Source organism: Cherax quadricarinatus, chromosome 42 (assembly GCF_038502225.1).
Source record: "Cherax quadricarinatus isolate ZL_2023a chromosome 42, ASM3850222v1, whole genome shotgun sequence".
Classification (NCBI taxonomy): Eukaryota; Metazoa; Arthropoda; class Malacostraca; order Decapoda; family Parastacidae; genus Cherax; species Cherax quadricarinatus.
The window spans coordinates 31,202,696-31,229,595 of record NC_091333.1 but is presented as its reverse complement, the minus strand read 5'-3'; the positions used below and the strand labels follow the sequence as shown (position 1 = coordinate 31,229,595).

General features: G+C 45.8%; 1 protein-coding gene across 3 annotated transcripts in view; it reads right to left on the bottom strand.

Moving 5' to 3' along the window:
• LOC128695542 (uncharacterized) overlaps window positions 1-26,900 on the bottom strand; it is a 211,677-nt gene that overhangs the window by 93,710 nt on the left and 91,067 nt on the right. For all 3 annotated transcript variants that reach the window (XM_070093455.1, XM_070093454.1, XM_070093456.1), the window contains one exon: window positions 18,237-18,412. In XM_070093455.1, the coding sequence (XP_069949556.1) occupies window positions 18,237-18,412 (176 nt within the window). The remainder of the gene's footprint in view (window positions 1-18,236; window positions 18,413-26,900) is intronic.

Sequence of the window (26,900 nt, the reverse complement as noted above, 5' to 3'; positions counted from 1 at the left end):
TCTCACTGCCCGCCCTGAGGAACCGCTGCTTTACATAGAGGGCCTTTGCCCGTGCTCCCAAAGCCAAGAGACCTAAACCCCCATGATGAACATGAGTCATAACAACCTCTCGGCTTAACCAAGCTCTCCTGAAACCCCAACTTACCGCTCACCTGTACTTGTACCATTGCTGAGGCATACAAAGTATCAACCCATCGTACAACCACTTCCCCAAAACCCTGCCTCAATAAAATAAGCTCAATAAATCCCTGTCAACACAGTCGTAAGCATTTTGCCAATCAAGCCCGAGGACACCCCCCCATTGACAGTCCTCCAAAAACTCCCCAAAATGTGCAAGTCCATTCCTCATGCTCCTACCTGGTATGCCTAGCTGTCCCCCATGAATAACCGATTCCATGATTTTCCTCATCCTGTTACCTAAGACTTTTGCAAAGATTTTATAGTCAGAACACATAAGAGAAATAGCTCTATATGTGCTCAGACCCCTCTCCTCCCTTTATGGGCACCAACACAACTATCCCCATTCTCTGTGATGTACCCAACCTCCCTTCCGTGAGCATGCAATTCAACACATCAACCATACAGTGCTTAATACTTCCCCAACGCACCCTATAAAATTCATTTGACATGCCATCTATACCTGGTGCTTTTCCTTTACTCATCCTAAAAATCGCCTCCTCTACCTCCTCCACACGAATCCTACCTTCTAGTACCGTCTGCTCCCTGTTGCTTATGACCTTTCCAAATTCCTCTCCCCCCACCAGACCACCAGCATGAACCCTCCCTACTCCCTGCCAGAGCTTTTCCCCAAACCAAAGATCAGCATAAAAGCTCATGCTGTCCATAGTGGAGAGCATCTGCCCCGGCAGGTAATCACCCAAACCCGTGCATACTTCCAATTGCAGGAGGGATGTTGCCTGTTGTCTAACCCTATATTTCCACAAGACACAACCAGAAGGTTTGTCACCCCATAGCACCTCTTCCATACCCACCCTGATTCTAACCGCATTGAAACGCTCATTGTGAACTTCGGCAAGTCGACTATGTTCAACGTCTTCATACCTACTACTCCCGCCCCCACATAATAATCGTTGCTGCCCCTCCAGATAATTTTGCAGCCCATACCTCCACCTCACCTCCTCCCTTTCCTGACGCCTATAATAACTCACTCTCCTGGGCTTGGCACGCATTTCCCACCATTCTAACAGACATCCACCTGCCCTCAGAGTTCCCCAAAGATTCGTCCACCAATCCTGAAAAGTGCACCCATCTCCCACGCCCTCCAGGAGATGCACGTTCAGTTTCCAATAACCTGGATAAATCCGGATCATTCCTTCCCCATCCAATTCTGCTAGTACTGCACAATGGTCTGAAAACCCCACATCAAACGTTTGAACGCACCCTACTCAAATTCCTTGTGTTACATAAAGTCTATCGAGACGGGCCGCGTAGCCCCTTCATACAAACGTATGCTCCACGCCCCACCATGTCATAAACCTCTACATCCCCCAGCAGATTCCTTAAGACAGGCAAAACGCACACAGCCGCCCCCCTTCCCACTGGGCTCAACATTGCCATGGTGGATAACACAATTCCAATCCCCGCCCATGACCGTAATTAAAGGCAAACCCCAAGTGTGATATTTCAAAACACTCCTCATGAAATCCACATTAACTTTAGTGTTGCTTTCTGCAGGCATGTAAACTCCAATAAAACAAACCCTCACCTCACCCCAATACCCATCCACCCTCCCCAACCTCCCACCTCCCCCCTCCTCCGGTCCCAAGACACGCCAAGGGTTGGACTCCTTCACCACTACAGCTACCCCACCCTTAAACTTTAAAGAACTACTAACATACATTCAGTAGCCTTTTAACTGTAACTCTCGTCTAAACTTATAAGTGTTTTCTTGCATGAAACATACATCCACAGTGCAAAAACCACTCCATCTATACACACTTAACCTCCACCCACAGGCCACTGACACTGATGGTGACACACTTGAATTTACAAAAATGGTGGTTTTCCCCTATGTTTGCAGGTCTTTCCCATTCCCACTCGTACATTACACTGACCTTCTTTGGCATTCAACTTCTCAAGACTCCTTCACCCTCCCCATGCCCTACCCATATGCTGGGCACATGCAACTACCCCTTCTGCAAGAGGCACCTCAGCCACTTTCGTCCATGATTTCTTCCCTGGACGCTGTTCTGGTGTCAAGACCATGTCCATATCCGATGCTCCTACTGACCGTTTGTGGGAACCACCATCCACACACATCTCGCCAGACGAAACCTTGTGGTGGACCTCCACCACCACCCCATGCATCAGTGCCATTGTAGTTTCGTCCTGTTCCCCCACATTTGGCGAATCCTCCTTTGCCAACTCATAACACTCCGGTGAAACATCAGGATCATACTCTGCCCCTTCCAGGAGATCATGCAGCACGTCCTCCAACAATTTCCCCTCTGTCAACTCCCCAGGCTCCGCAGGCCCCGCAGATGCCATGGGCACATTCGTAGTAGCCAATGACAGGGTGGCACATACCATAGATTACGTTTCCTCTTTTGCATCTCCTTGTTCCTAAGCTTAGTACCCTGTCCAGCCGAGGGACCAGATCCAGGAATGAAGGCCTTGGTTTGTTGGACCACAGGGGAAGGTTCCCGGATACGGACAACCAGGTGCCGGGAGCACTGAGCAGCCATATGGTCATATGAGTTACATAACCTGCATGTATTCCGTTGGCCTGCATAATGAACAAAAATCTGAGTCCTGTAGGTCTCCAGATGAACGTAAAATGGAATTGGTTGTTTTAACGTCAACTTGAGAGTGAAGGAGCCCTCCAGGAGCCCTTCGTATTGGCCCTCCCTCCACATTTCCTTGGCTGCTGCATGTACCATGCCGTATCTACCAAAAACTTTCTGAAGAACGTACTCCTCTCCCTCAAAAGGCACGTTCCTCACCTTGACCCAGGTAACATATATGGAAACGTCATGTAGACAAACCTCTACAGCTGAATTCACTGCCATTCTTCGTTCTTGAAAAGCTTCCACAATCTTGGAGTAAAAGCCGGCATTCGAGAATTTCACAAAGATCCTCGACATCCCATTGAGAGTTATGCCATATAATTCTTCGTTGACGATGCCCTAGACATCATGAATAATGCACGGCAACAAGACATGCATCGTAGCACTACTGAGAGAGCCATGGATGAACTCAACACAGACCGCGTTTACTCTTCTGCCCTTCCAGTCCACCATCTTGCGTACTGTAGTACAGGGTCCACCACTAGGTGTATGCAGGAGCAGGCTCAGAAAGCGTCCTCTCAGACCACAGGATGAGAGATGAATGACGCTAAAATTGGGTGTGTAGGTGGCTTTAGAGAAGAGCCTTAAGGGGTACAACAAAAAGAGATCTGTGTCTTGTGTTATGGTCATGTGTCCTGTTAAGATTGGTGAGGAGAAGTTTGAGTGGAGGGTTTATGTTTGCGTGTATTGTTCTATGTATGTAGAAGGCACATGAATAAGTATGGATGTTCTTAATGATGAGCAGTTATGGATTTTTAAATATTGGTGGAGTATGCTGTGGGGACTGGGATTTTGTTATCATTCTGATTGCAGCCTTTTGCTGGGTTATTAGTGGTCTTAGGTGATTTAATGTTGTTGATCCCCATGCACAAATTCCATATGTGAGATAAGGGTAGATGACTGAGTGATACAGTGCAAGGAAAGCTGACTGTGGTACATAGTACTTTATCTTTGTTCAGCATAACCAAACCCCCTACTACAATGATGCGTAGATACCATTCAAAATAGGTCAGAAGTTGTAGCTTGGGACCTGGGTTGACATGAAGTGTCAGTACAACACAACAGTAGTAAAACGCCATAATTAACTAAGTCTAAACTATGCTCAATGAACAGAGTTACACATAGTTACAAGAAGTGTTTCGACTCACCAGCAAAGTCATTACCAAAATAGAGTCTAAATAATGAACAAACAACCAGAGATGAGAGAGATTTCTGGAGAGATCAAGAGAGAGGTGCTCGTCGAGCAATGACCAGCTGGCAAGAGAGCGATAAAGGGAGAACACTCTCGAAACTCAGGTGCGATCATGTGATTCTCCCATGGTGGGACTCTGTCATGGAGATGGCAAGTAAACAAACATGATAGTTAGCTAAGCAGTTTGCCAATGTGGGTAGCTAACCACAACTTTCAAACAATGAGCAGAGTGAAGTGTAAATGCTATATCCTACCTAATGACTTAGCTAAGTCAAATAATAATATAAAGCAAGATATTTTCATTTTAGCTATTAATGAAAATATCTGCAATATAAAAATTATATGAAAGATAATATATACATCAAATGTACATTATATACAGTGGTACCCATTCTGAGGGTGCAAAAGTTGTCAGAGTAGACAGTGATGTCATAGTAGACAGTATTGTCAGGTTGGACAGAATTGTTAGGGTGGGTAGTGTTGTCAGGGAGATCAGAGTAGTCAGGGAAAACAGTGTTTTCAAAGTGGAAGTATTTTGAGGGTGGACAGAGTTGTCAGGGTGGACAGTATTGTCAGGGAGTACAATGGTGCCAGGGTGGACATTGCTGTCAGAGCGGACAGTTTTGTTAGGGAGGGCAGTGTTGTCAGGGTGGACAGTGTTATTAGGGAGAACAGTGTTGTTAGGGAGGGCAATGTCATCAGGATGGACAATGTTGTTAAGGAAGACAATGATGACAAGGAGGAGAGTGTTAGAAGTATGGGAAGTGTTGTGTGGGAAGACAATGGTGATAGTGAGGACAGTGGTGTCAGGGTGGACATTATTGTCAGGGTAGGCAGTGTTGTCAGAGTGGGCAGTGTTGTCAGGGAGGACACTATTATTAGGTTGCATATTGTTGTCAGGGTGGGCAGTTTTGCTTTAGTGGATAGTGTAGTCAGGGAGATCAGCATTGTCAGGGAGGACCTTGTATTCAGCTTGGACAGTGCTGTCAGGGTGGACAATGTATTCAGGGTGTAGAGTGTTGTCAGGATGGACATTATTATCAGTGGGACAGTGTTGTCAGCGGAGCAGTGTAGTCAGGATGTAGTGTTTTCTGAGTAGACAGTGTTGTAAAGGTGAAGTGTTGTCAGCCGCGACAGTGTTATTAGAGTGGGCAATTTTGTCATGGAGAACAGAGTTGTCAGGGAGAACAGTGGTGTCAGGGAGGACAGTATTCTTATGGAGGAGAGTGTTGTAAGGGAGAACAGTGTTGATAGGGTGGATATTGTTATCAGGGAGGAAACTATTGTCTAGGTGGACAATCATGGCAGGAAGGAAAGTGCTGTCAGAGTGAACAGTGTTTTCAGGATGGACAGTGTTGTCAGGGTGGATAGTGTTGTCAGGGTGGAAAGTACAGTCAGGGCGGACAGTGTTGTCCTGAGAAAATTGTTGTCAGGGAGGAAAGTGTTGTGAGGTAGGACAGTGGTGTCATTGTCAGGTTGAACAGTATTATCAGAGTAGACAGTGTTGTTAAGGAGGACAGCATTGTCAGGGAGAATAGTGTTCTCAGGGAGGACAGTGTTGTCAGGGAGGAAAGTGTTGTCAGGGCGTACAATGTTGTCATATGGGACAGTGTTATCGCGGAGGACAGTGTTGTCAAGGAGTACAGTGTTGTCAGAGGGGGCATTGTTGCCAGGGATGACGGTGTTGTCAAGGAGAACAGTGTTGTCAGATAGGGCAGTGTTGTCAAGGAGAACAATGTTGTCAGTGTGATCAGTGTGGTCAGGGAGGACAGCGTTGTCAGATAGGATGGTGTTGTCAGGGAAGATTGTATTGTCAGGGACGACATTGCTTTTAGGGTGGACAGTGTTGTCAGGGTAGATAGTGTTGTCAGGGATGACAGTGTTGTCAGGGAGGATAGTGTTGTCAAGGAGGACAATGTTGTCAGTGTGGATGACGTTACCAGGGAAGACAGTGTTGTCCGAGAGAACAGTGTTGTCAGGGAAGACAGACTTGTCAGGGAGGACAGTGTCGTCAAGGTGGACAGTGTTGCCAGTGTGAAGAGTGATGTCAGTGTGGACAGTGTTGTAAGTATGGAGAGAGTTGTTAGGGAGGACAGTGTTATAAGTGTTTATAGTTTTCTCAGTGTGGACAGTGTTGTCAGGGCGAACCATGTTGTCAGTGTGGACAGTGTTGTCAGGGTGAACCATGTTGTCGGTGTGGACAGTGTTGGCAGTGTGGATGCTGCTTCAGTGTTAGCGGTATTGTCAGTGTGGGCGCTGTTTACATCCGCTTTATTAATTCCTGTATTCCATTTATACACCTCACTCATATCCCCCTTAATTCTTCGCCTTTCTAGAGAGTGCAGATTCAGGGCCCTCAGTCTATGCTCATAGGGAAGATTTCTGATACATGGGATCAACTTTGTCAACCTCCTTTGTACGTTTTCCAGTGTATTTATATCCATTCTGAAATACGGTGACCAAAACTGTGCAGCATAATCTAAATGAGCCCTAACCAAGGATATATAGAGTTCAAGTAAAACCTGAGGCCATCTATTATTTATACTTCTTGCAATTAAGCCAAGGATTCTGTTAGCATTATTGCGAACACTTATGCACTGTTGTCATGGTTTCAGATTACTGCTAACGAGAACTCCTAGATCTTTTTCAAAATCCGTAATATTAAGATTTAAATTATTTAGTTTATATGTGGCATGGTTATTTTCCTGTCCATCATTTACAACTTTGAATTTGTCTATAATAAACTGCATCTGCCACTTCTCCGACCACTGCATCTGTCTAATTAAATCATCTTGGAGTACTCTAATGTCCTCATTAGAAGGAATTGGATGGCCTATTTTGGTGTCATCAGCAAATTTGCTTATGTCGCTATTTATTCCCTCATCTACATCGTTTATGTAAATTGTGAACAACAACGGGCCCAACACTGAGCCCTGTGGAACACCGCTTATGACGTGCCCCCATTCTGATTTCTCCCCATTTATACAAACTCTCTGCTGCCTATTTGTCAGCCATGCCTCTACCAAGGAAGAAATTTCTCCTATTCCGTGTGCCTTAAGCTTTCTCAACGTCTGATGTGGAACTCTATCGAAAGTCCACAGTATCTTATTCAATACCATGATCTACCTCCTCAAACACCTTAGTAAAGAAAGTTAGTAAATTCGTAAGACAGGAACGCCCCTTTGTAAAACCATGCTGAGATTCATTAATCAATTTATGCCTTTCAAGATGGCTACAAATTGCTTCAGCAATTATTGATTCCATAAATTTACCAACTATGGAGGTAAAGCTTATTGGTCTATAGTTCAAAGCTAAGGACCTGTCACCTGCCTTGTAAATTGGTATTTTCATTAGTCTGGCACTATGCAAGTTTGTAGTGATATCTTGAAAAGATTAGCCAAACGTATGGTAAGTTCCTCTTTACATTCCTTTATAACCCTTGCAAATAGTTCAACAGGGCCTGGGGATTTGATAGGTTTTAATTTCTCTAATTGTTTCAGGACCATATCACTAGTTACCCTAATCGTGCATAGTTTATTATCGTCCTGTTCTACATAATTTTTATTTCTGGAATTTCTCTAGTATCTTTCTGAGTGAAAACTGATAGGAAGTAGGTATTGAGAATCTCACACATATCCTTGTCACTGTCAGTGATCTGACCTGAGTTTCTTGTCCCTAATCTTACTTCTGTATATCTGAAAGAACCCTTTTGGGTTAGTCTTTGAATCCCTTTAGCTTTATAATTCCTTTTTGCTTCTCTTATTCGTTTTTTTTCCTCTCTGTAATTGAATATAATGATTTATTAACTGCCCATCCCCTCTTTTGATACGCCTATATATGCCTGTCTTTTGACGAATGAGATGTTTTAATCTATTATTTATCCATTTGGAATCATTTTTCTTAGATCTAATTTCCCTACTCGGGATAAAAGTGGTCTGAGCATCTAGCACTATGCTCTGAAATACGTCATATAGGCAACCAACCCTATTTAACTGACCCATAGTCAGGTCATCCCAATTTAGCCCAGCCAGGTAATTTCTCAGTCCCATGAAGTTGGCAAAGCGGAAATCTAGGACAGCGACTTGATTGCAGTTATTTGGGTAATACCATGATATACTGAAACTAAGTCATTTGCGATCGCTTCCCCCAAGCTCATCATTAACCTCAAATTATTAACAAGTGATTCTTTGTTGGCAAGAACCAAGTCAAGCACATTGTTTCCTCTAGTTCGTTCTGTCACAAACTGTTTTAAAAAGCAATCCTGAATCATATCATGAAAGTCACAAGTCTCAAGATGTTAATGAGGAAAATTAAATCGGATAAAGATCAAGCAGGACTACAAAGAGACCTGGACAGGCTGGAAGCCTGGTCCAGCAACTGGCTCCTTGAATTTAACCCAGCCAAATTAAAAGTCATAAAGATCAGGGAAAGGTAAAGAAGACCAAAGGCAGGCTAGGTGACCAAGGACTGCAAACTCACACCCACACACACCCACTCATGTATTTATCTAACCTATTTTTAAAACTACACAACTCTATTACCAAACCAGTGCTTTCCTATATCCTTCCTGAATCTGAATTTTTCCAACTTGAAACCATTGCTGCAAGTCCTGTCTTGGCGGGAAACTTTCAGCTTGCTGTTTACACCCCCTTTATTTATTCCCATTTTCCATTTATACACCTCAATCATATCATCAACAATTCTTCACCTTTCGAGAGAGTGCAGATTCAAGGCCCTTTGTCTATCCTCACAGGGAAGATTTCTGATACATGGGATCATCTTTGTCATCCTCCTCTGTACGTTTTCCAGAGCATTTACATCCATTCTGTAATACGGTGACCAGAACTGAGCAGCATAGTCTAAATGAGTCCTAACCAAGGATATATAGAGTTGAAGAACAACCTGAGGACTTCTATTATTTATACTTCTAGATATGAAGATAAGAATTCTGTTAGTTTTATTGCGAACACTAATGCACTGTTGTCTTGGTTTTAGATTACTGCTAACCAGAACTCCTAAATCCTTTTCGCAATCAGTAGTACTAAGATCTACATTATTTAGTTTATATGTGGCATGGTTATTTTCCTGTCCAACATTTAGAACTATGCATTTGTCATTATTAAACTGTATCTGCCACTTCTCCGACCATTGCATCAGTCTATTCAAATCATCCTGGAGTGCTCTAGTGTCCTCATTAGAATGAATTGGATGGCCTATTTTGGTGTCATCAGCGAATTTGCTTATGTCGCTATTTATTCCCTCATCTATGTCGTTTATGTAAATTTTGAACAACAGCGGGCCCAACACTGACCCCTGAGGAACACCGCATGTGACGTGCCCCCATTCTGATTTCTCCCCATTTATGCAAACTCTCTGCTGCCTATTTGTCAGCCATGCCTCTACTCAGGAAAAAAAATTCTCCTCATATTCCGTGTGCCCATAAGTTTCCTCAATAGCCTCTGGTGTGGAACTCTATCGAAAGCCTTACTGAAGTCCATATACACAATATCATATTCATTACCATGATCTACCTCCTCAAACACCTTGGTGAAAAAAGTTAGTAAATTCGTAAGACAGGAACGCCCCTTTGTAAAACCGTGTTGAGATTCATTTTTTTTTTTATATTTTATTTAAAAAACTTTACAGCTTAATATTAAATAAAGATATAAAATGGGTACAGTAGGATCCTCAATCCTACACAACATACACTAACAATCCTACACAACATACACTAACAATCCTACACAACATACACTAACAATCCTACACAACATACACTAACAAGTTTTAACAACACATTGTAATGGACATAAAAGAGGTTACTCATATACATTCACCAAATTTTCCATATAACATACTACTATAATATAAACAATACAAACTATAACTATATAAACTATATAAAATATAAATTATATAAACCTTTCAGATTTGTATAGTTAACATACTGTGACTGACATACGACAAAGGTTCACAACCTTCACAGTATATAATCAGAGTAATGACCTACATCACAATCTCAGTTAAAAACAAGTACATGCTCTTCCCAAAATTAACCCCTATACAATAAGAGTTTTTTTTTATATTTTATTGAAAACTCCGGTACAAAATAGTTATGGGTGCATAAAATAATATGTCAACGAGATACCAGGCACTAACTAGATTCTTATATAAATAAATAATAAAGTCAAAACACAGGAAAATATAAACACTATACAAATAAACAATGTGACAAAACAAGCACACAGAATTACACACATACACAAGCAATCACGTATTATACAACGGGATACTTCATCTGGCATATTACTAGGCGTGGCTTCCGCCTGCCAACACACAACGTATCCAAGACTTAATGTAAGAAATTAGGTGCCTTAAAGTGCACAACAATACGTTAATTTGGGCGACTACCACGGGGTTATTATCATGGACTAAGAATAGGCATTACAGTTCCAAGGTGGATCAGGATGACGCTACCATTCACTACAATGACAATATCTAATATAACAAAACGAAAATACACTGTGATATTTGACATCTCAATAAAACACAAATGCCTGCATAAGTGAACTTATACACTGACGAGATGCACACATTGAAAAATACTGCCTCCACATATAGTTCAAGCTCCATCACAGCTTACAGGAAAACGAAAACTTGCATATATACATATATTATTGAAAAGCACACGGACACGGCATAAAGTATAAACGGAAATAAGAAAAACGTTTCAACTGTGCTAGTAAGCACACCATATACAAAAAGTACACCAATGACTTGTAATTGAGGCATAAAAGACGAGAAACATTCCTAAAAGTTGTATATACAAAGCACGTAAGATATTTTGTCATCACTGTTACATAAGAGACGCACATAAACTCTGAGAACATAAAACATTCACGCACTTGACAAACACAATTAGACACAGCTGACCAGCCCGTTATATTACCCACTGAACACTCACAACTATCTCAAATCTCGTAACTCCAAGGCTTTATATTCAGGCGGGAAGTCTCTCTCCCATCTCCCCTCATATACCAACCTATTTCGACATTTTGTCCTATAAATCGTCCCTGCTAACACCCTAATTCTACTGTTACCATCAACGTGCCTCATAGCCCATGACACGAAAATATAATCGGCCACAACATACGACACCGCACGTTGTACACGCAAGTCAACCCCACCTACATCAAAACTCAACGCCCGGAGTACCGACAAACATCCCCCCCCTACCAAACGCAAAGCCCTACTGAACCACTCTCGTACCATACCTAAAGTCTCACAGAAATACACAACATGAAAAGCAGATTCCTCCATCCCGCACACCGGACAACCCCAGTCTTCCTCCAAACGCCTATTATACAACACCACCCCAGACGGCAAGATTCCATGTAAAAATTTAAAAACCACTTCCCGTACTTGAGCAGGCAGACGCAACTGTTGAACTCGCCTCCATATATCACCCCACGCATACATGGGATACATTCCTTCAACTCGCACCACGACTACCTCCCTACCCGCCCTTTCTAAGGTACATAATTTTACACAGCGCACGTCCCTCATGTTCAATAATACGCGAAGCATCGCGTCGCACCAAATTAAATTCCTCCCTCTTCACCACCTGCGCAGGTTGTGATACAATTCGCTTAACCCGCCATGCATCCCACCCAGTCGGAGAAAACGACGCTTCACGTAACATGCCATGACACGAGCCTCTAGAGGAATGAGACCCAACCCTCCCTGATGCAGTGGTGCCTCCACCACCGCTCTTGTGAGCCAATCGCATCCTGAACCACACAAAAATCGATAAACTCTATGCAAAAGACGTTTGACGTCCCCATGCAACAGAGGATACAGTGCAGCAACGTGCCATACTTTGCTATAAAGCAGGGCATTAATGACCACCGCCCTCTGATGCAGGGTTAAATGTCGCGGTCGTAGACTATTTAAGCGCCCCAAGACACTATGTACAACCCTCCCCGAATTGCATGCCCTCATCTGATCGACCTCCTGCATATAATGAATACCACATATAGTGATACGATCAACCACAGCCCACCCCTCTGCATCCACCCCATCCCCCACCCACTCCCCCAACTCCATAATTTTCGATTTTTCTCTATTAACACACATCCCCGTAGCCTTGCCAAATATGTCAACAAGTCTCCCAACAAAACCCAATTGCTCCCGTGAACGTAATAACACAGTAGTATCATCAACATAACCCACAAGGGTCGGTCGACCACTACTCGGACCCCACGATGTCTCTATTCCCCGCCCACAAACATCCCAGTAAAAAGGGTCCTGCATACATGCAAAAAACATTTGAGACATGGGGCATTCCTGACGAATGCCCCTGCTCATGTGTACAAAAACACCTAACTTGCCATTAATTTGTACTTTAAAACCCGCTCCATTGTACAACGAACGGGCCCACATGATGACCTCATTTCCAAAACCCTGCCATCTCATAAATTTCCACAGAACCTCTCTTTCCACACTATCAAAAGCGGCTCGCCAGTCTAAAGCCAAAACACCACCCCATCCCTCACCCCGCATTCCTCAACAAACTCCCTGATATTCCCATGACCATCATACATTGACCTACCTGGCACACCAAACTGACTCTTATGGATTACCTTATCAAACACTTTCTTAATTCTATTCATCAATATTTTCGCATATAGTTTATAGTCACTACACATCAACGATATGGGACGATAGTCCGTAATCGCTAACGGCACATCACATTTCCTAAGACCAACACTGCCGTACGCTGAGACAGACCTAACACCCCCCCCTCCTTCATCGCATTGAGTAAACGAACCATAAAAATCTGTATTACCTCCCAATGTTTGAAATAAAATTCACAAGGGATGCCATCAATGCCTGGAGCCTTCCCCTTACTCATTCCTTGTAGTGCCTCCCACACTTCTGCCTCAGATATAGGCCCACCCATGAGAAGGCGATCATAATCATTTAACTCGCATCGTACGCCTCTCCCCAAATCCTGTATCGCATGCTCACTCACGTCTTTACTTTGCATCTGGATCTTACTCCAAGTATCGACATAAAAACTTATCCCCTCAGTTGTTGTTAAGACCTGTCCCTCACTATACCCGTCAACTTCATCCTGCACCACTAAACTCACAATTTCAGTCGCTTTTCGCCTTTGTGTCTGACTTTGTAAGACAAAAGCAGACGGCTTGTCACCCCACAAAGACTCCTCCACCCCACTCGAAATGCGCGCCCCATCGAAAACCTTATTTTTCAATACTTGGATTTGTTCTTTAATAGCATCGATCTCATCCACTGGGTAAACCCCAGATGCCTCTCCCTGTGCATAACATTGTCGTAGATGACCCTCCAGGTACCTCTGAAAACCATACTCCAAGCGAGTGGCCTCCTTACACCGATTCACATAAAAATCCTTAATTCGAGGCTTCACAACCTCATCCCACCATCGTACTAAATCCCATCCCTCCCAGGAGTCTACTCCCATAGACGCTCAGAAGTCCTGGAATAGTTCCCTATCATCTGCACTTTGTAGCATCCGCGTATTCAGTTTCCAGTATCCCTTAAAACGATGCGGGAGACCTCCCCAGTCGAGCTCCACAAAAACTCCCCAGTGGTCGGAGAAAAAGACGTTCAATACACGCACACTGATTACGACCACTCGCCGAGACACATACACCCTATCTAAAGATGCTGCATAGCCCCTACGCACAAAAGTATGCTCAATCCCAAAGTCACGTCCTCTGCGTACATCAACCAACCCCAAACCAGACAACAAGTCACCCAAAACAAGGGAACAGAACCCTGCCCCCCTCGGTTCAACATCTTTACGGCGCACTACACAGTTCCAGTCACCACCTACCACTGTAATTTCTGGCAGGGACCTCAAATAATATACCAAGACATCTCTAACAAAAGTATTTTTAATATTAACATCATGTTCAGCCGGCCCATATACCCCTACAAAACCAACTCTTCTACTACCCCAATCCCCCACGACTCGCACCACGCGACCCTCCCCCCCCCTTCCTCCCAATGTCTCTGCACAAACGGGCTGGTCGCTTTTATCAACACAGCCACTCCACCTTTCAGACGTCTGGAGTGAGTCACATAAATATCATAACCATCCATCTCAAACAAACTTCCTACTTTATGGTTATGTTCTTGCAAAAAACACACATCCACTGCAAAACGATTCAACCACTCACGCACCTGCACACACTTTCTGACAGATTTCAAACCATTAACATTAATAGTTACACACCTAACTGTGTTAAAGGTGGCTTTCCTCTAGGGGCTACCACTCCCTTTTTCTCTTTGCGCCGGCAAGCACCCAAGGCACTTCCCGCACCTTTGGCAATCCCCGTGATATTACCTGCTGTCCTGGACTCGCGCGACCTCCCCCCACCCGTGATTTCCGACCACGTCTTCTTCCCTGAACGTTGTCCAGGGGTCAAGACATCATCGGAGTCGGACGGGGTAGCCGCACGCTTCCTAGAAACAGCATCTTCAAACATGTCAGTACTTGGAGTGTTCTCCTTGTGAATTTCTGCCTCAACAGTATGAAACCTCGAACTCTCCAAATCTCTCACTTTAGCTATCTGATCAGCATCATCTGCACGTAATTTCCCCCCATCAGAACACAGCACAGAATCAGACTCATGCGAAGCTAATAGGTCACTTAACGCAGATACAATGTCGGCTTCCATCTCACCTGCCTCTCTTGCTAGAGGGATTTCACTGTTCACATGTTCCACCTCGTCAAGGGAGGCAGTCCCAGGTAGAGTCACACAAGATGACTCTAGTAGCATGGCCCTATCAACCTCAGCACTCCATGATGTCATACGCGGCGAGGTCTCGACAACCTCCTCTTCCAGAGCCTGACGGGGTACCTCACCATCAGGTCGACGACCACGCCCCGATGGCGGCTGGCGCTGGACACACTGAGCCGCTATGTGATCCAGAGCGCCGCAGAGGCGGCAAGTTCTTCTCTGTCCAGGGTACGTAACGTACACCTGGGAACGAAACTCCTCGAGTTGTACGTACGAAGGAATCGGCTGACGCAGGGACATTTTCAACGTAAATGACCCCTCCTGAAGGCCATTATAGTGGCCGTCAGACCACCTACCCTTGGTGACCAGGTGGATCTTCCCATAACGTTCAAAAACGTCACGTATATCAACTTCATTGGCCTCAAAAGGCACGTTTCTCACACGTACCCACGTATAGTATCGTGAAACGTCATGCAACTGGAGAGAAACTGCTGGGGTGACTTGCTTACTTATATCCTGGTACTGGGTCACAATCTTCTCATACATCTGAGTGTCACAAAACTTGACGAAGATCCGTGTAGTTCCATTCAAGGCGACACCACACAAGGATTCACGTTGAATGCCATAAGTATCACGAATGATTGCTGGCAGTAACACATTTACTGATTCGCCGGTGATAGAGCCCTGCGTTAGTTGAATACAAACAGTATTAACACGGCGGCGAAATGCAGTCGCCATTGTTGTTGATGTTGTAAACACTCCTCCACCAGGTGTCGGGACTGAGGAGCAACAGCTGACAACCGCTCAGCACAACGTCTGAGCAGAGAATGATGAGATTCATTAATCAATCTGTGCCTATCAAGATGGCTACGAATTGCTTCGGCAATTATTAATTCAATAAATTTTCCCACTATGGAGGTAAGGCTCATTGGTCTATAGCTCGATGCCAAGGACCTGTCACCTGGCTTGTAAATAGGCATTACATTTGTCATTTTCCACTTATCAGGCACTATGCTAGTTTGTAGTAATAAGGTAAAAAGATTAGCCAAAGGTATGCTAAGTTCCTCTTTACATTCCTTTAACACCCTTGCAAACAGTTCATCAGGACTTGGGGATTTGTTAGGTTTTAGTTTCTCTATTTGTCTGAGGACCATATCACTAGTTACCGCAATCATGCATAGCTTATTATCTTCCTGTTCTACATAATCTATTATTTCAGGAATATCGCTAGTATTTTCCTTGGTGAAAACTGAGAGGAAGTAGGTATTGAGAATTTCACACATATCCTTATCACTGTCAGTGATCTGACCAGAGTCACTCTTAAGTGGGCCAATCTTGTCCCTAATCTTACTTCTGTATACCTGAAAGAACCCTTTTGGGTTAGTCTTTGAATCCCTTGTGACCTTAGCCTCATAATCCCTTTTTGTTTTTCTTATTCCTTTCTTTATTTCTCTCTTTAATTGAATATATTGATTTCTTAACTGCCCATCCCCTCTTTTGATATGCCTATATATGCCTCTCTTTTGACCAATGAGATGTCTTAATCTATTGTTCATCCATTTGGGATCATTTTTGTTAGTTCCAATTTCCCTACTCAGAGAACAAAAGTTGCTCTGAAAAACGTCATATTGGCAACGATGATCACCTACCTGGCCCATAGTCAGGGCATCCTAATTTAGCCCACCCAGGTAATTTTCCAGTCCCATGGGTCCTGAGTGAGGGAACAGAGGCACTATGTGTACCACTAACAACAATCTTCAACACATCTATTGAAACAGGGCGACTACCTAAGGTATGGAAGACAGAAAATGTAGTCCCAATTTTAAAAAAAAAAGTCAGACACGAAGCATTAATTTACAGACCTGTGTCACTAACATGTATAGTATAAAAAGTCATGGAGAAGATTATCAGGAGAAGAGTGGCACAGCTTATCAGCAACAGCCAGTACGGTTTCAGGAGCAGGAAATCCTGTGTCACAAACCTGGAGTTCTATGCCAGGGTGACAGCAGTAAGACGAGAGAGAGAAGGGTGGGTAGATTGCGTTTTCTTGGACTGTAAGAAGGCATTTGACTCAGTTTCACACAAGAGATTAGTGCAAAAGCTGAATGACCAGGCAATGGATCAGGGAATACCTGCCAGGAAGACAACAGCGAGACATGGTATGTGGTGAGTGGGTGCCTGTGACGAGAGGTGTTCCAGAGGGGTCAGTCCTAGGACTGGTGTTGTTTTTGGTATTTATGAACGACATGAGAGAAGGAATAATCCCAGAAGAGTCCCTGTTTGCAGATGATGTGAAGTTGATGAGAATTCATTCGGTTAAGGACCAGGCAGAACTACAAAGGGATCTGGACAGGCTGCAGACCTGGTCCAGCAACTGAATCCTGGAGTTCAACCTCATCAAGTGCAAAGTCATGAAGATTGGGAAAGGGGAAAGAAGACCTCAGATGGAGTACAGTGCAGGAGGACACAGACCAAAAACCACACTGAAGGATCTTTGGGTGAGTATAACACCGGGCACATCTCCTGAGGCGCACATCGACCAAATAACTGCTGCAGCATACGGGCTCCAAGCAAACCTAAGAATAGCATTCCGACATCTCAATAAGGAATAGTTCAAGACTCTGTACACTGTGTATGTTAGGCCTATATTGGAATATGCAGCACCAATTTTGAATCCACACCTAGCCAAGCACGTAAGGTAGCTAGAGATAGTGCAAAGGTTTGCAACAAGACTAGTCCCAGAGATAAAGGGCATGTTCTACGAGGAGAGGTTAAAAGAAATCGACCTGACGACACTGAAGGATAGGAGAGACATGTGGGTTTGATAACGGCTTATAAAATACTGAGTATTTATAAAATACTGAGAGGAAGCGACAAGGTGGACAGAGACAGGATGTTCCAGAGATGGGACACAGTAACAAGGGGTCACAGTTGGATGTTGAAGGAACAGATGAATCACAGGGATGTTAGGAAGTATTTCTTCAGTCACAGTGTTGTCAGGCAGTGGAGTAGTCTGGGCAGTGATGCAGTGGAGGCAGGATCCATACATAGCTTTAAGAAGAGGTATGATAAAGCTCATGGAGCAGGAAGAGTGACTTAGTAGAGGCCAGTGAAGAGGGTGGTCCAGGAGCTGTAACTCGACCCCTGCAACCACAACTAGGTGAGTACAACTAGATGAGTACAACTAGCTGAGTACAACTAGGCGAGTACAGTACACAACTAGCATCATCAAACACAGTAAGACACAGTACACAACTAGCACCATCACACACAGTAAGACACAGTTCACAACTAGCACCATCACACACAGTAATACAGAGTACACAACTAGAATTATCACACACAGCAAGACACAGTACTCAACTAGCATCATCATACACAGTAAGACACAGTACAGAACTAGCATCATCACGCACAGTAAAACACAGTACACAGAGAAACACTTACTGAGCCACACATGTTGATGTAGTGTAGAGGTAAAAGTGTGGTGTAGTTGTGGCAGGAGACAGCCAGCATGGTGGTCACTCACCACAGCCAGGTGGAGCTGCCACAGTTTGTGACAGTCTTGTAGGAGATTCACACCTCCACCAGTAAGACAACCGACGAACGTCTCCAGGTGATTCCTGTACAGGGATAAAACACTGATGAACACTTCACTCTTACCGACTCACCGCCTACACTGTATATTACACCAAGTGGAAGTGAACAATGTTACACTGTCTATTACATCAAGTGGTGGTGAACAATGTTACACTGTATATTACACCATATGGTAGTGAACAATGTTACGCTGTATATACAATACAGTAAATGTTTACATATATACAAGTGATCTACATGGGTATAATATAAGTGATCTTACATGGGTATAATATAAGTGATCTTACATGGGTATAAGTGATCTTACATGGGTATAATATAAGTGATCTTACATGGGTATAAGTGATCTTACATGGGTATAATATAAGTGATCTTACATGGGTATAACATAAGTGATCTTACAAGGGTATAATATAAGTGATCTTAGATGAGTGTAATATAAGTGATCTTAAATGGGTATAATATGGAAGACTCAGCTTCATCACAGAAAGACACATCATAATTTACACCTGGAAGATCCTAGAGGTACCGTGCAGATGGTGCAATATTCTCACAATGATTAGCACAAGACTGGGCAGGTGGTGCAATATTTTCACAATGATTAGCACAAGACTGGGCAGGTGGTGCAATATTCTCACAATGATTAGCACAAGACTGGGCAGGTGGTGCAACATTCTCACAATGATTAGCACAAGACTGGGCAGGTGGTGCAACATTCTCACAATGATTAGCACAAGACTGTGCAGGTGGTGCAACATTCTCACAATGATTAGCACAAGACTGTGCAGGTGGTGCAACATTCTCACAATGATTAGCACAAGACTGTGCAGGTGGTGCAACATTCTCACAATGATTAGCACAAGATTGGGCAGGTGGTGCAACATCCCCTCAATGAAGAGCACAAGACTGTGCAGATGGTGCAACATCACCTCAATAAAGAGCACAAGACTGTGCAGGTGGTGCAACATCCCCTCAATGAAGAGCAGAGCAGCAATGCTCACTAAGGGACAACACAGTAACTGTCAGGGGGCCCAAGACTATTTACCTGCTTCCCAGCATACCTAAGGGAAATTACCCATAGAACCCTAGCTGTCTTAAAGACCCTTGGGTGCATTCAAGACTCCTGGCTGTCATCAAGAAACTTTTCTGTCTCAAAAACCCATGTCTGTCAAGGAGAAACCTCTCTGTCTTTAAGACCAATGGCTGTCTCCAAGACTCTAGTAGTTTTCAAGAGCTATGTCAAGGCCATTAACTATCTTCAAGATCCCTGGTTATCTTCATTATCCCTATCTGTCCTCAAGGCCCCTCGCTGTTTTCAAGACCATTTGCTGTCTTCAAGAAACCTGGCTGTTTTCAAGAACACTGGCTATCTTGAAGACCCTTGGCCGTCTTCAAGACCCCTGGCTGACTTCAAGAACGCTGGCTGTCTTCAAGACCTTTTGCTGTTTTCAAGAACCCTGGCTGTCTTCAAGAACACAGGCTATCTTGAAGACCCTTGGCCGTCTTTAAGGGCCCTGGCTGACTTCAAGAACCCTGGCTGTCTTCTAGTACCCTGGCTGTCTTCAAGACACTTGGCTGTCTTCAAGACCCCTAAATGTTTTCAAGAACAATGGATGTCTTCAAGACCTCTGGCTCTCTTCAAGAACCCTGGCTGTCGTCAAGACCCTTGGCTGTCTTTAAGAACCCTGGTTTCTTCAAGACCCTTGGCTGTCTTCAAGAACCCTGGCTGTCTTCAAGACCTCTGGCTGCCTTCAAGACCCCTTGCTGCCTTCAAGAACCCTGGTTGTCTTAAAGACCCTTGGCTGTCTTTAAGTCCCCTGGCTGTCTTCAAGAACCCTGGCTGTCTTCAAGACCCTTGGCAGTCTTCAAGAACCCTGGATGTCTTCAAGACCCTTGGCTGCCTTCAAGAACCCTGGCTGTCTTCAAGAGCTCTGGCTGTCTTCAAGCCCTCTGGCTGTTTTCAAGAACCCTGGATGTCTTCAAGACCCATGGCTGTCTTCAAGACCTCTGGCTGTCTTCAAGAACCCTGGTTGTCTTAAACACCCCTGGCTGTCTTCAAGACCCCTGGATGTCTTCAAGAACCCTGGCTGTCTTCAAGACCCCTGGCTGTCTTCAAGAACCCTGGCTGTCTTCAAGACCCCTGGCTGTCTTCAAGAACACCTGGCTCTCTTCAAGACTCCTGGCTGTCTTCAAGAGCCATGGCTGTCTTCAAAATCACTGGCCGTCTTCAAGACCCCTGGCTGTCTTCAAGACACCTGGCCGTCTTTAAGATCTCTGACTGTCTTCAAGATCCCTGGCTGTCTCCAAGACCCCTAGCTCTCTTCAAGACCCCTGGCTGCCTTCAAGACCCCTGGCTGTCTTCAAGACCCCTGGCTGTCTTCAAGACCCCTGGCTGTCTTCAAGACACTTGGCTGTCTTAAAGAACAATGGCGGTCTTCAAGACCTCTGGCTGTCTTCAAGACCTCTGGATGTTTTCAAGAACCCTGGCTGTCTTCAAGACACTTAGCTGTCTTCAAGACCCATGGCTGTCTTCAAGACCCCTGGCAGTCTTCAAGACCCCTGGCTGTCTTCAAGACCCCTGGCTGTCTTCAAGAACCCTGGCTGTATTCAAGACCTCTGGCTGTCTTCAAGACCTCTGGCTGTCTACAAGACCCTTGGCTGTCTTCAAAACCCCTGGCTGTCTTCAAGACCCCTGGCTGTTTTCAAGAATAATGGCTGTCTTCAAGACCTCTGGCTCTCTTCAAGAACCCTGGCTGTCGTCAAGACCCTTGGCTGTCGTTAAGAACCCTGGTTGTCTTCAAGACCCTTGGCTGTCTTCAAGAACCTTGGCTGTCTTCAAGACCTCTGGCTGCCTTCAAGACCCGTTGCTGCCTTCAAGAACCCTGGTTGTCTTAAAGACCCTTGGCTGTCTTTAAGTCCCTTGGCTGTCTTCAAGAACCCTGGCTGTCTTCAAGACCCTTGGCTGTCTTCAAGAACCCTGGATGTCTTCAAGACCCTTGGCTGTCTTCAAGAACCCTGGCTGTCTTCAAGACCTCTGGCTGTCTTCAAGACCTCTGGCTGTTTTCAAGAACCCTGGATGTCTTCAAGACCCTTGGCTGTCTTCAAGACCTCTGGCAGTCTTCAAGAACCCTGGTTGTCTTAAACACCCCTGGCTGTCTTCAAGACCCCTGGCTGTCTTCAAGAACCCTGGCTGTCTTCAAGACCCCTGGCTGTCTTCAAGAACCCTAGCTGTCTTCAAGACCCCAGGCTGTCTTCAAGAACACCTGGCTCTCTTCAAGACTCCCGGCTGTCTTCAAGACCCCTGGCTGTCTTAAAGACCCCTGGCCGTCTTTAAGATCTCTGACTGTCTTCAATAACCCTGGCTGTCTCCAAGACCCCTAGCTCTCTTCAAGACCCCTGGCTGTTTTCAAGACCCCTGGTTGTCTTCAAGACCACTGGCTGTCTTCAAGACCCCTGGCTGTCTTCAAGACACTTGGCAGTCTTAAAGAACAATGGCTGTCTTCAAGACCTCTGGCTGTTTTCAAGAACCCTGGCTGTCTTCAAGACCCATAGCTGTCTTCAAGACCCATGGCTGTCTTCAAGATCCCTGGCAGTCTTCAAGACCCCTGGCTGTCTTCAAGACCCCTGGCTGTCTTCAAGAACCCTGGCTGTATTCAAGACCTCTGGCTGTCTACAAGACCTCTGGCTGTCTACAAGACCCTTGGCTGTCTTCAAGACCCCTGGCTGTCTTCAAGACCCCTGTTTGAATACAAGACCCCTGGCTGTCTTCAAAAACCTCTGGCTGTTTTCAAGATCCCTTAGCTGTCTTCAAGACCCATGGCTGTCTTCAAGACCCCTGGCAGTTTTCAAGACCCCTGGCTGTCTTCAAGACCCCTGGCTGTCTTAAAGAACCCTGGCTGTATTCAAGACCTCTGGCTGTCTTCAATACCTCTGGCTGTCTACAAGACCCTTTGCTGTCTTCAAAACCCCTGGCTATCTTCAAGACCCCTGGCTGTTTTCAAGAATAATGGCTGTCTTCAAGACCTCTTGCTCTCTTCAAGAACCCTGGCTGTCGTCAAGACCCTTGGCTGTCTTCAAGAACCCTGGCAGTCTTCAAGACGTCTGGCTGCCTTCAAGACCCCTTGCTGCCTTCAGGAACCCTGGTTGTCTTAAAGACCCTTGGCTGTCTTTAAGTCCCCTGGCTGTCTTCAAGAACCCTGGCTGTCTTCAAAACCCTTGGCTGTCTTCAAGAACCCTGGATGTCTTCAATACCCTTGGCTGTCTTCAAGAACCCTGGCTGTCTTCAAGACCTTTGGCTGTCTTCAAGACCTCTGGCTGTTTTCAAGAACCCTGGATGTCTTCAAGACCCTTGGCTGTCTTCAAGACCTCTGGCTGTCTTCGAGAACTCTGGTTGTCTTAAACACCCCTGGCTGTCTTCAAGACCCCTGGCTGTCTTCAAAAACCCTGGCTGTCTTCAAGACCCCTGGCTGTCTTCAAGAACCCTGGCTGTCTTCAAGACCCCTGGCTGTCTTCAAGAACACCTAGCTCTCTTCAAGACTCCTGGCTGTCTTCAAGATCCATGGCTGTCTTCAAAATCACTGGCCGTCTTCAAGACCCCTGGCTGTCTTCAAGACACCTGGCCGTCTTTAAGATCTCTGACTGTCTTCAAGATCCCTGGCTGTCTTCAAGACCCCTGGCTGTCTTCAAGACCCCTGGCTGCCTTCAAGACCCCTGGCTGTCTTCAAGACCCCTGGCTGTCTTCTAGACCCATGGCTGTCTTCAAGACACTTGGCTGTCTTAAAGAACAATGGCTGTCTTCAAGACCTCTGGCTGTTTTCAAGAACCCTGGCTGCCTTCAAGACCCCTGGCTGTCTTCAAGAACCCCGACTGTCTTCAAGACCCTTGGCTGTCTTCAAGACCCTTGGCTGTCTTCAAGAACCCTGGCCATCTTGAAGACCTCTGGCTGTCTTCATGACCTCTGGCTGTCTTCAAGACCCTTGGCTGTCTTCAAGAACCCTGGTTGTCTTCAAGACCCCTGTTTGAATTCAAGACCCCTGGCTGTCTTCAAGACCTCTGGCTGACTTCAAGAACCCAGGCTCTCTTCAAGACCCATCACTGTCTTCAAGACCTCTGGCTGTCTTCAAGATCCCTGGCTGTTTTCAAGACCCCTGGCTGTCTTCAAGTCCCCTGGCTGTCTTCAATATGCCCTAGCTGTCTTCGAGACCCCTGGCTGTCTTCAAGACCCGTGGCTGTCTTAAAGACGCCCTGTATGTCTTCAAGAACCCTGGGTGTCTTCAGGACCTATGGCTGTCTTCAAGACCAATGGCTGTCTTCATGTACCATGGTTCTCTTCAAGACCCTTGGCTGTCTTCAAGACCCCTGGCTTACTTCAAGAACCCTGGCAGTCATCGAGACCCTTGGCAGTCTTCAAGAACCCTGGCTGTCTTCAAGACCCTTGGCTGTCTTCAAGAACCCTGGCTGTCTTCAAGACCCTTGGCTATCTTCAAGACTCCTGGCTGTCTTCAATAACCCTTGCTGTCTTCAAGGCCCTTGGCTGTCTTCAAGATCCCTGGCTGTCTTCTAGACCTTTGGCAATCTTCAAGAATACTCTCTTTCTTCAAGACATCTGGCTGTCTTCAAGAACCCTGGCTGTCTTCAAGACCCTTGGCTGTCTTCAACAACCCTGGCTGTCTTCAAGACCCTTGGCTGTTTTCAAGAACCCTGGCTGTCTTCAAGACCCCTGGCTGTATTCAAGAACCCTGGCAGTCTTCAAGACCCTTAGCTGTCTTCAAGAACCATTGCTGCCATAAAGACCTCTGGCTGTCTTCAAGACCTCTTAATGTCTTCAAGAACCCTGGCAGTATTCAAGACCCTTGGCTGTCTTCAAGACCAATGGCTGTCTTCAGGAACCATGGTTGTTTTCAAGAACCCAAGCTGTCTTCAAGAACCCTGGCTGTCTTCAAGACCACTGGCTGTCTTCAAGACCCCTGGCTGTCTTTAAGACCCCTGGTTGTCTTCAAGACACCTTACTGTCTTCAAGACCCCTGGCAGTCTTCAAGACCCCTGGCTGTCTTCAGGAACCCTGGTTGTCTTCAAGACCCCTGGCTGTCTTCAAGAACCGTTGCTGGCTTCAAGACCCCTGGCTGTCTTAAAGACCTGTAGCTGTCTTCAAGACCCTTGGCTGCATTCAAGACCTCTGGCTGTCTTCAAGACCCCTGGCTGTCTTCAAGACCCCTGGCTGTCTTCAAGAACACTGGCTGTCTTCAAGACCCCTGGCTGTCTTCAAGACCCCTGGCTGTCTTCAGGAACCCTGGCTGTCTTCAAGACCCCTGGAAGTCTTCAAGACCACTGGCAGTGTTCAAGACTGCTGGCTGTCTTTAAGACCTTGAAGACCCCTGGCTGTCTTCACCACTTGACCCCTGGCTGTCTTCAAGACCCCTGGCTGTCTTCAAGATCTTCCCCTGGCTGTCTTCAAGACTCCTGGCTGTCTTAAAGACCCCTGGCTGTCTTCAAGAACACTGTCTGTTTCCAAGACCCCTGGCTGTCTTCAAGACCCCTGGATGGCTTAAGGAACCCTGGCTGTCTTCAAGAACCCTGGCTGTCTTCAAGACCACTAGCTGTCTTCAAGACCCCTGGCTGTCTTTAAGACCCCTAGCTATCTTCAAGACCCCTTGCTGTCTTCAAGACCACTGGCCGTCTTGAAGACCCCTGGCTGTCTTCAAGACCTCTCTGTTTTCAAGATCCCTGGCTGTCTTCAAGACCCCTGGCTGTCTTGAAGAACACTTGCTGTCTTCAAGAACCCTGGCTGTATTCAACAACACTTGCTGTCTTCAAGTCCTCTGGCAGTTTTCAAGACCCCTGGCTGTCTTCAAGACCTCTGTCTGTCTTGAAGAACACTTGCTGTCTTCAAGAACCCTTGCTGTCTTCAAGAACCCTTGCTGTCTTCAAGACCCCTGGCTATCTTCAAGAACCCTGGCTTTCTTTAAGACCACTGGCAGTCTTCAAGACCCCTGGCTATCTTTAAGACCATTGGCTATCTTCAAGACCCCCGGTTGTCTTCAAGACCCCTGGCTGTCTTCAAGAACACTGGCTGTCTTCAAGACCCCTGGCTGTCTTCAAGACCACTGGCAGTCTTCAGGAACTCTGGCTGTCTTCAAGACCCCTGGCTGTCTTCAAGAACCCTGGCTGTCTTTAAGATCACTGGCCATGTTCAAGACCGCTGGCTGTCTTTAAGACCCCTGGCTATCTTGAAGACCCCTGGCTGTCTTCAAGACCACTGGCAGTCTTCAGGAACTCTGGCTGTCTTCAAGACCCCTGGCTGTCTTCAAGACAACTAGCTGTCTTCAAGACCCCTGGCTGTCTTCAAGACCCCTGGCTGTCTTCAAGACCTCTGGCTGTCTTCAAGAACCGTGGCTGTCTCCAAGATCCCTAGCTGTCTTCAAGACCTTAATGTCTTGGCTGTCTTCAGGACCACTGGCTGTCTTCAAGATCCCTGGCTGTCTTTAAGACCCCTGGCTATCTTTAAGACCCATGGCTGTCTTCAAGATCACTGGCTGTCTTCAAGACCCCTGGCTGTCTTCAAGACCTCTGGCTGTTTTCAAGACCCCTGGCTGTCTTCAAGACCTCTGTCTATCTTCAAGAACACTTGCTGTCTTCAAGAACCCTTGCTGTCTTCAAGAACCCTTGCTGTCTTCAAGACCACAGGCTGTCTTCAAGACCCCTGGCTGTCTTCAAGACCCCTGGCTGTCTTCAAGACCTCTGGCTGTCTTCAAGAACCGTGGCTGTCTCCAAGATCCCTAGCTGTCTTCAAGACCTCTGGCTGTCTTCAAGACAACTGAATGTCTTCAAGACGCCCTGGCTGACTTCAAGACCCATGGCTTCTTAAAGAAAACTGGCGGTCTTCAAGACCTATGGCAGTCTTCAAGACCAATGGATGTCTTCAAGACCTCTGGCTGTCTTCAAGAACACTGGCTGTCTTCATGACCTCTGCCTGTCTTCAAGACCACTGGCTGTCTTCAAGACCCCTGACTGTTTTCAAGACCACTGGATGCCTTCAAGAACCCTAGCTGTCTTCAAGACATCTGGTTATCGTCAAGACCCCTGGCAGTCTTCAAGACCACAGGATGCCTTCAAGAACCCTAGCTGGCTTCAAGACCCCTGGCTGTCGTGAAGACCCCTGGCAGTCTTCAAGAACCCCTGGCTGTCTTCAAGACTCCTGGCTGTCTTCAAGAGCCCTGGCTGTCTTCAAGACCTCAGACTGTCTTCAAGAACCCTGGCAGTCTCCAAGACCCCTAGCTGTCTTCAAGACCCCTGGCTGTCTTCAAGACCACTGGCAGTCTTCAAGACGCCCTGGCTGTCGTCAAGACCTTTAGCTGTCTTCAAGAACAATGGCGGTCTTCAAGACCTCTGGCCATCGTCTAGACCTCTGGCTGTCTTCAAGAACCCAGGCTGTCTTCAAGTCCACTGGCTGTCTTCAAGACCTCTGGCTGTCTTCAAGACCCCTGGCTATATTCAAGACCAATGGCTGTCTTC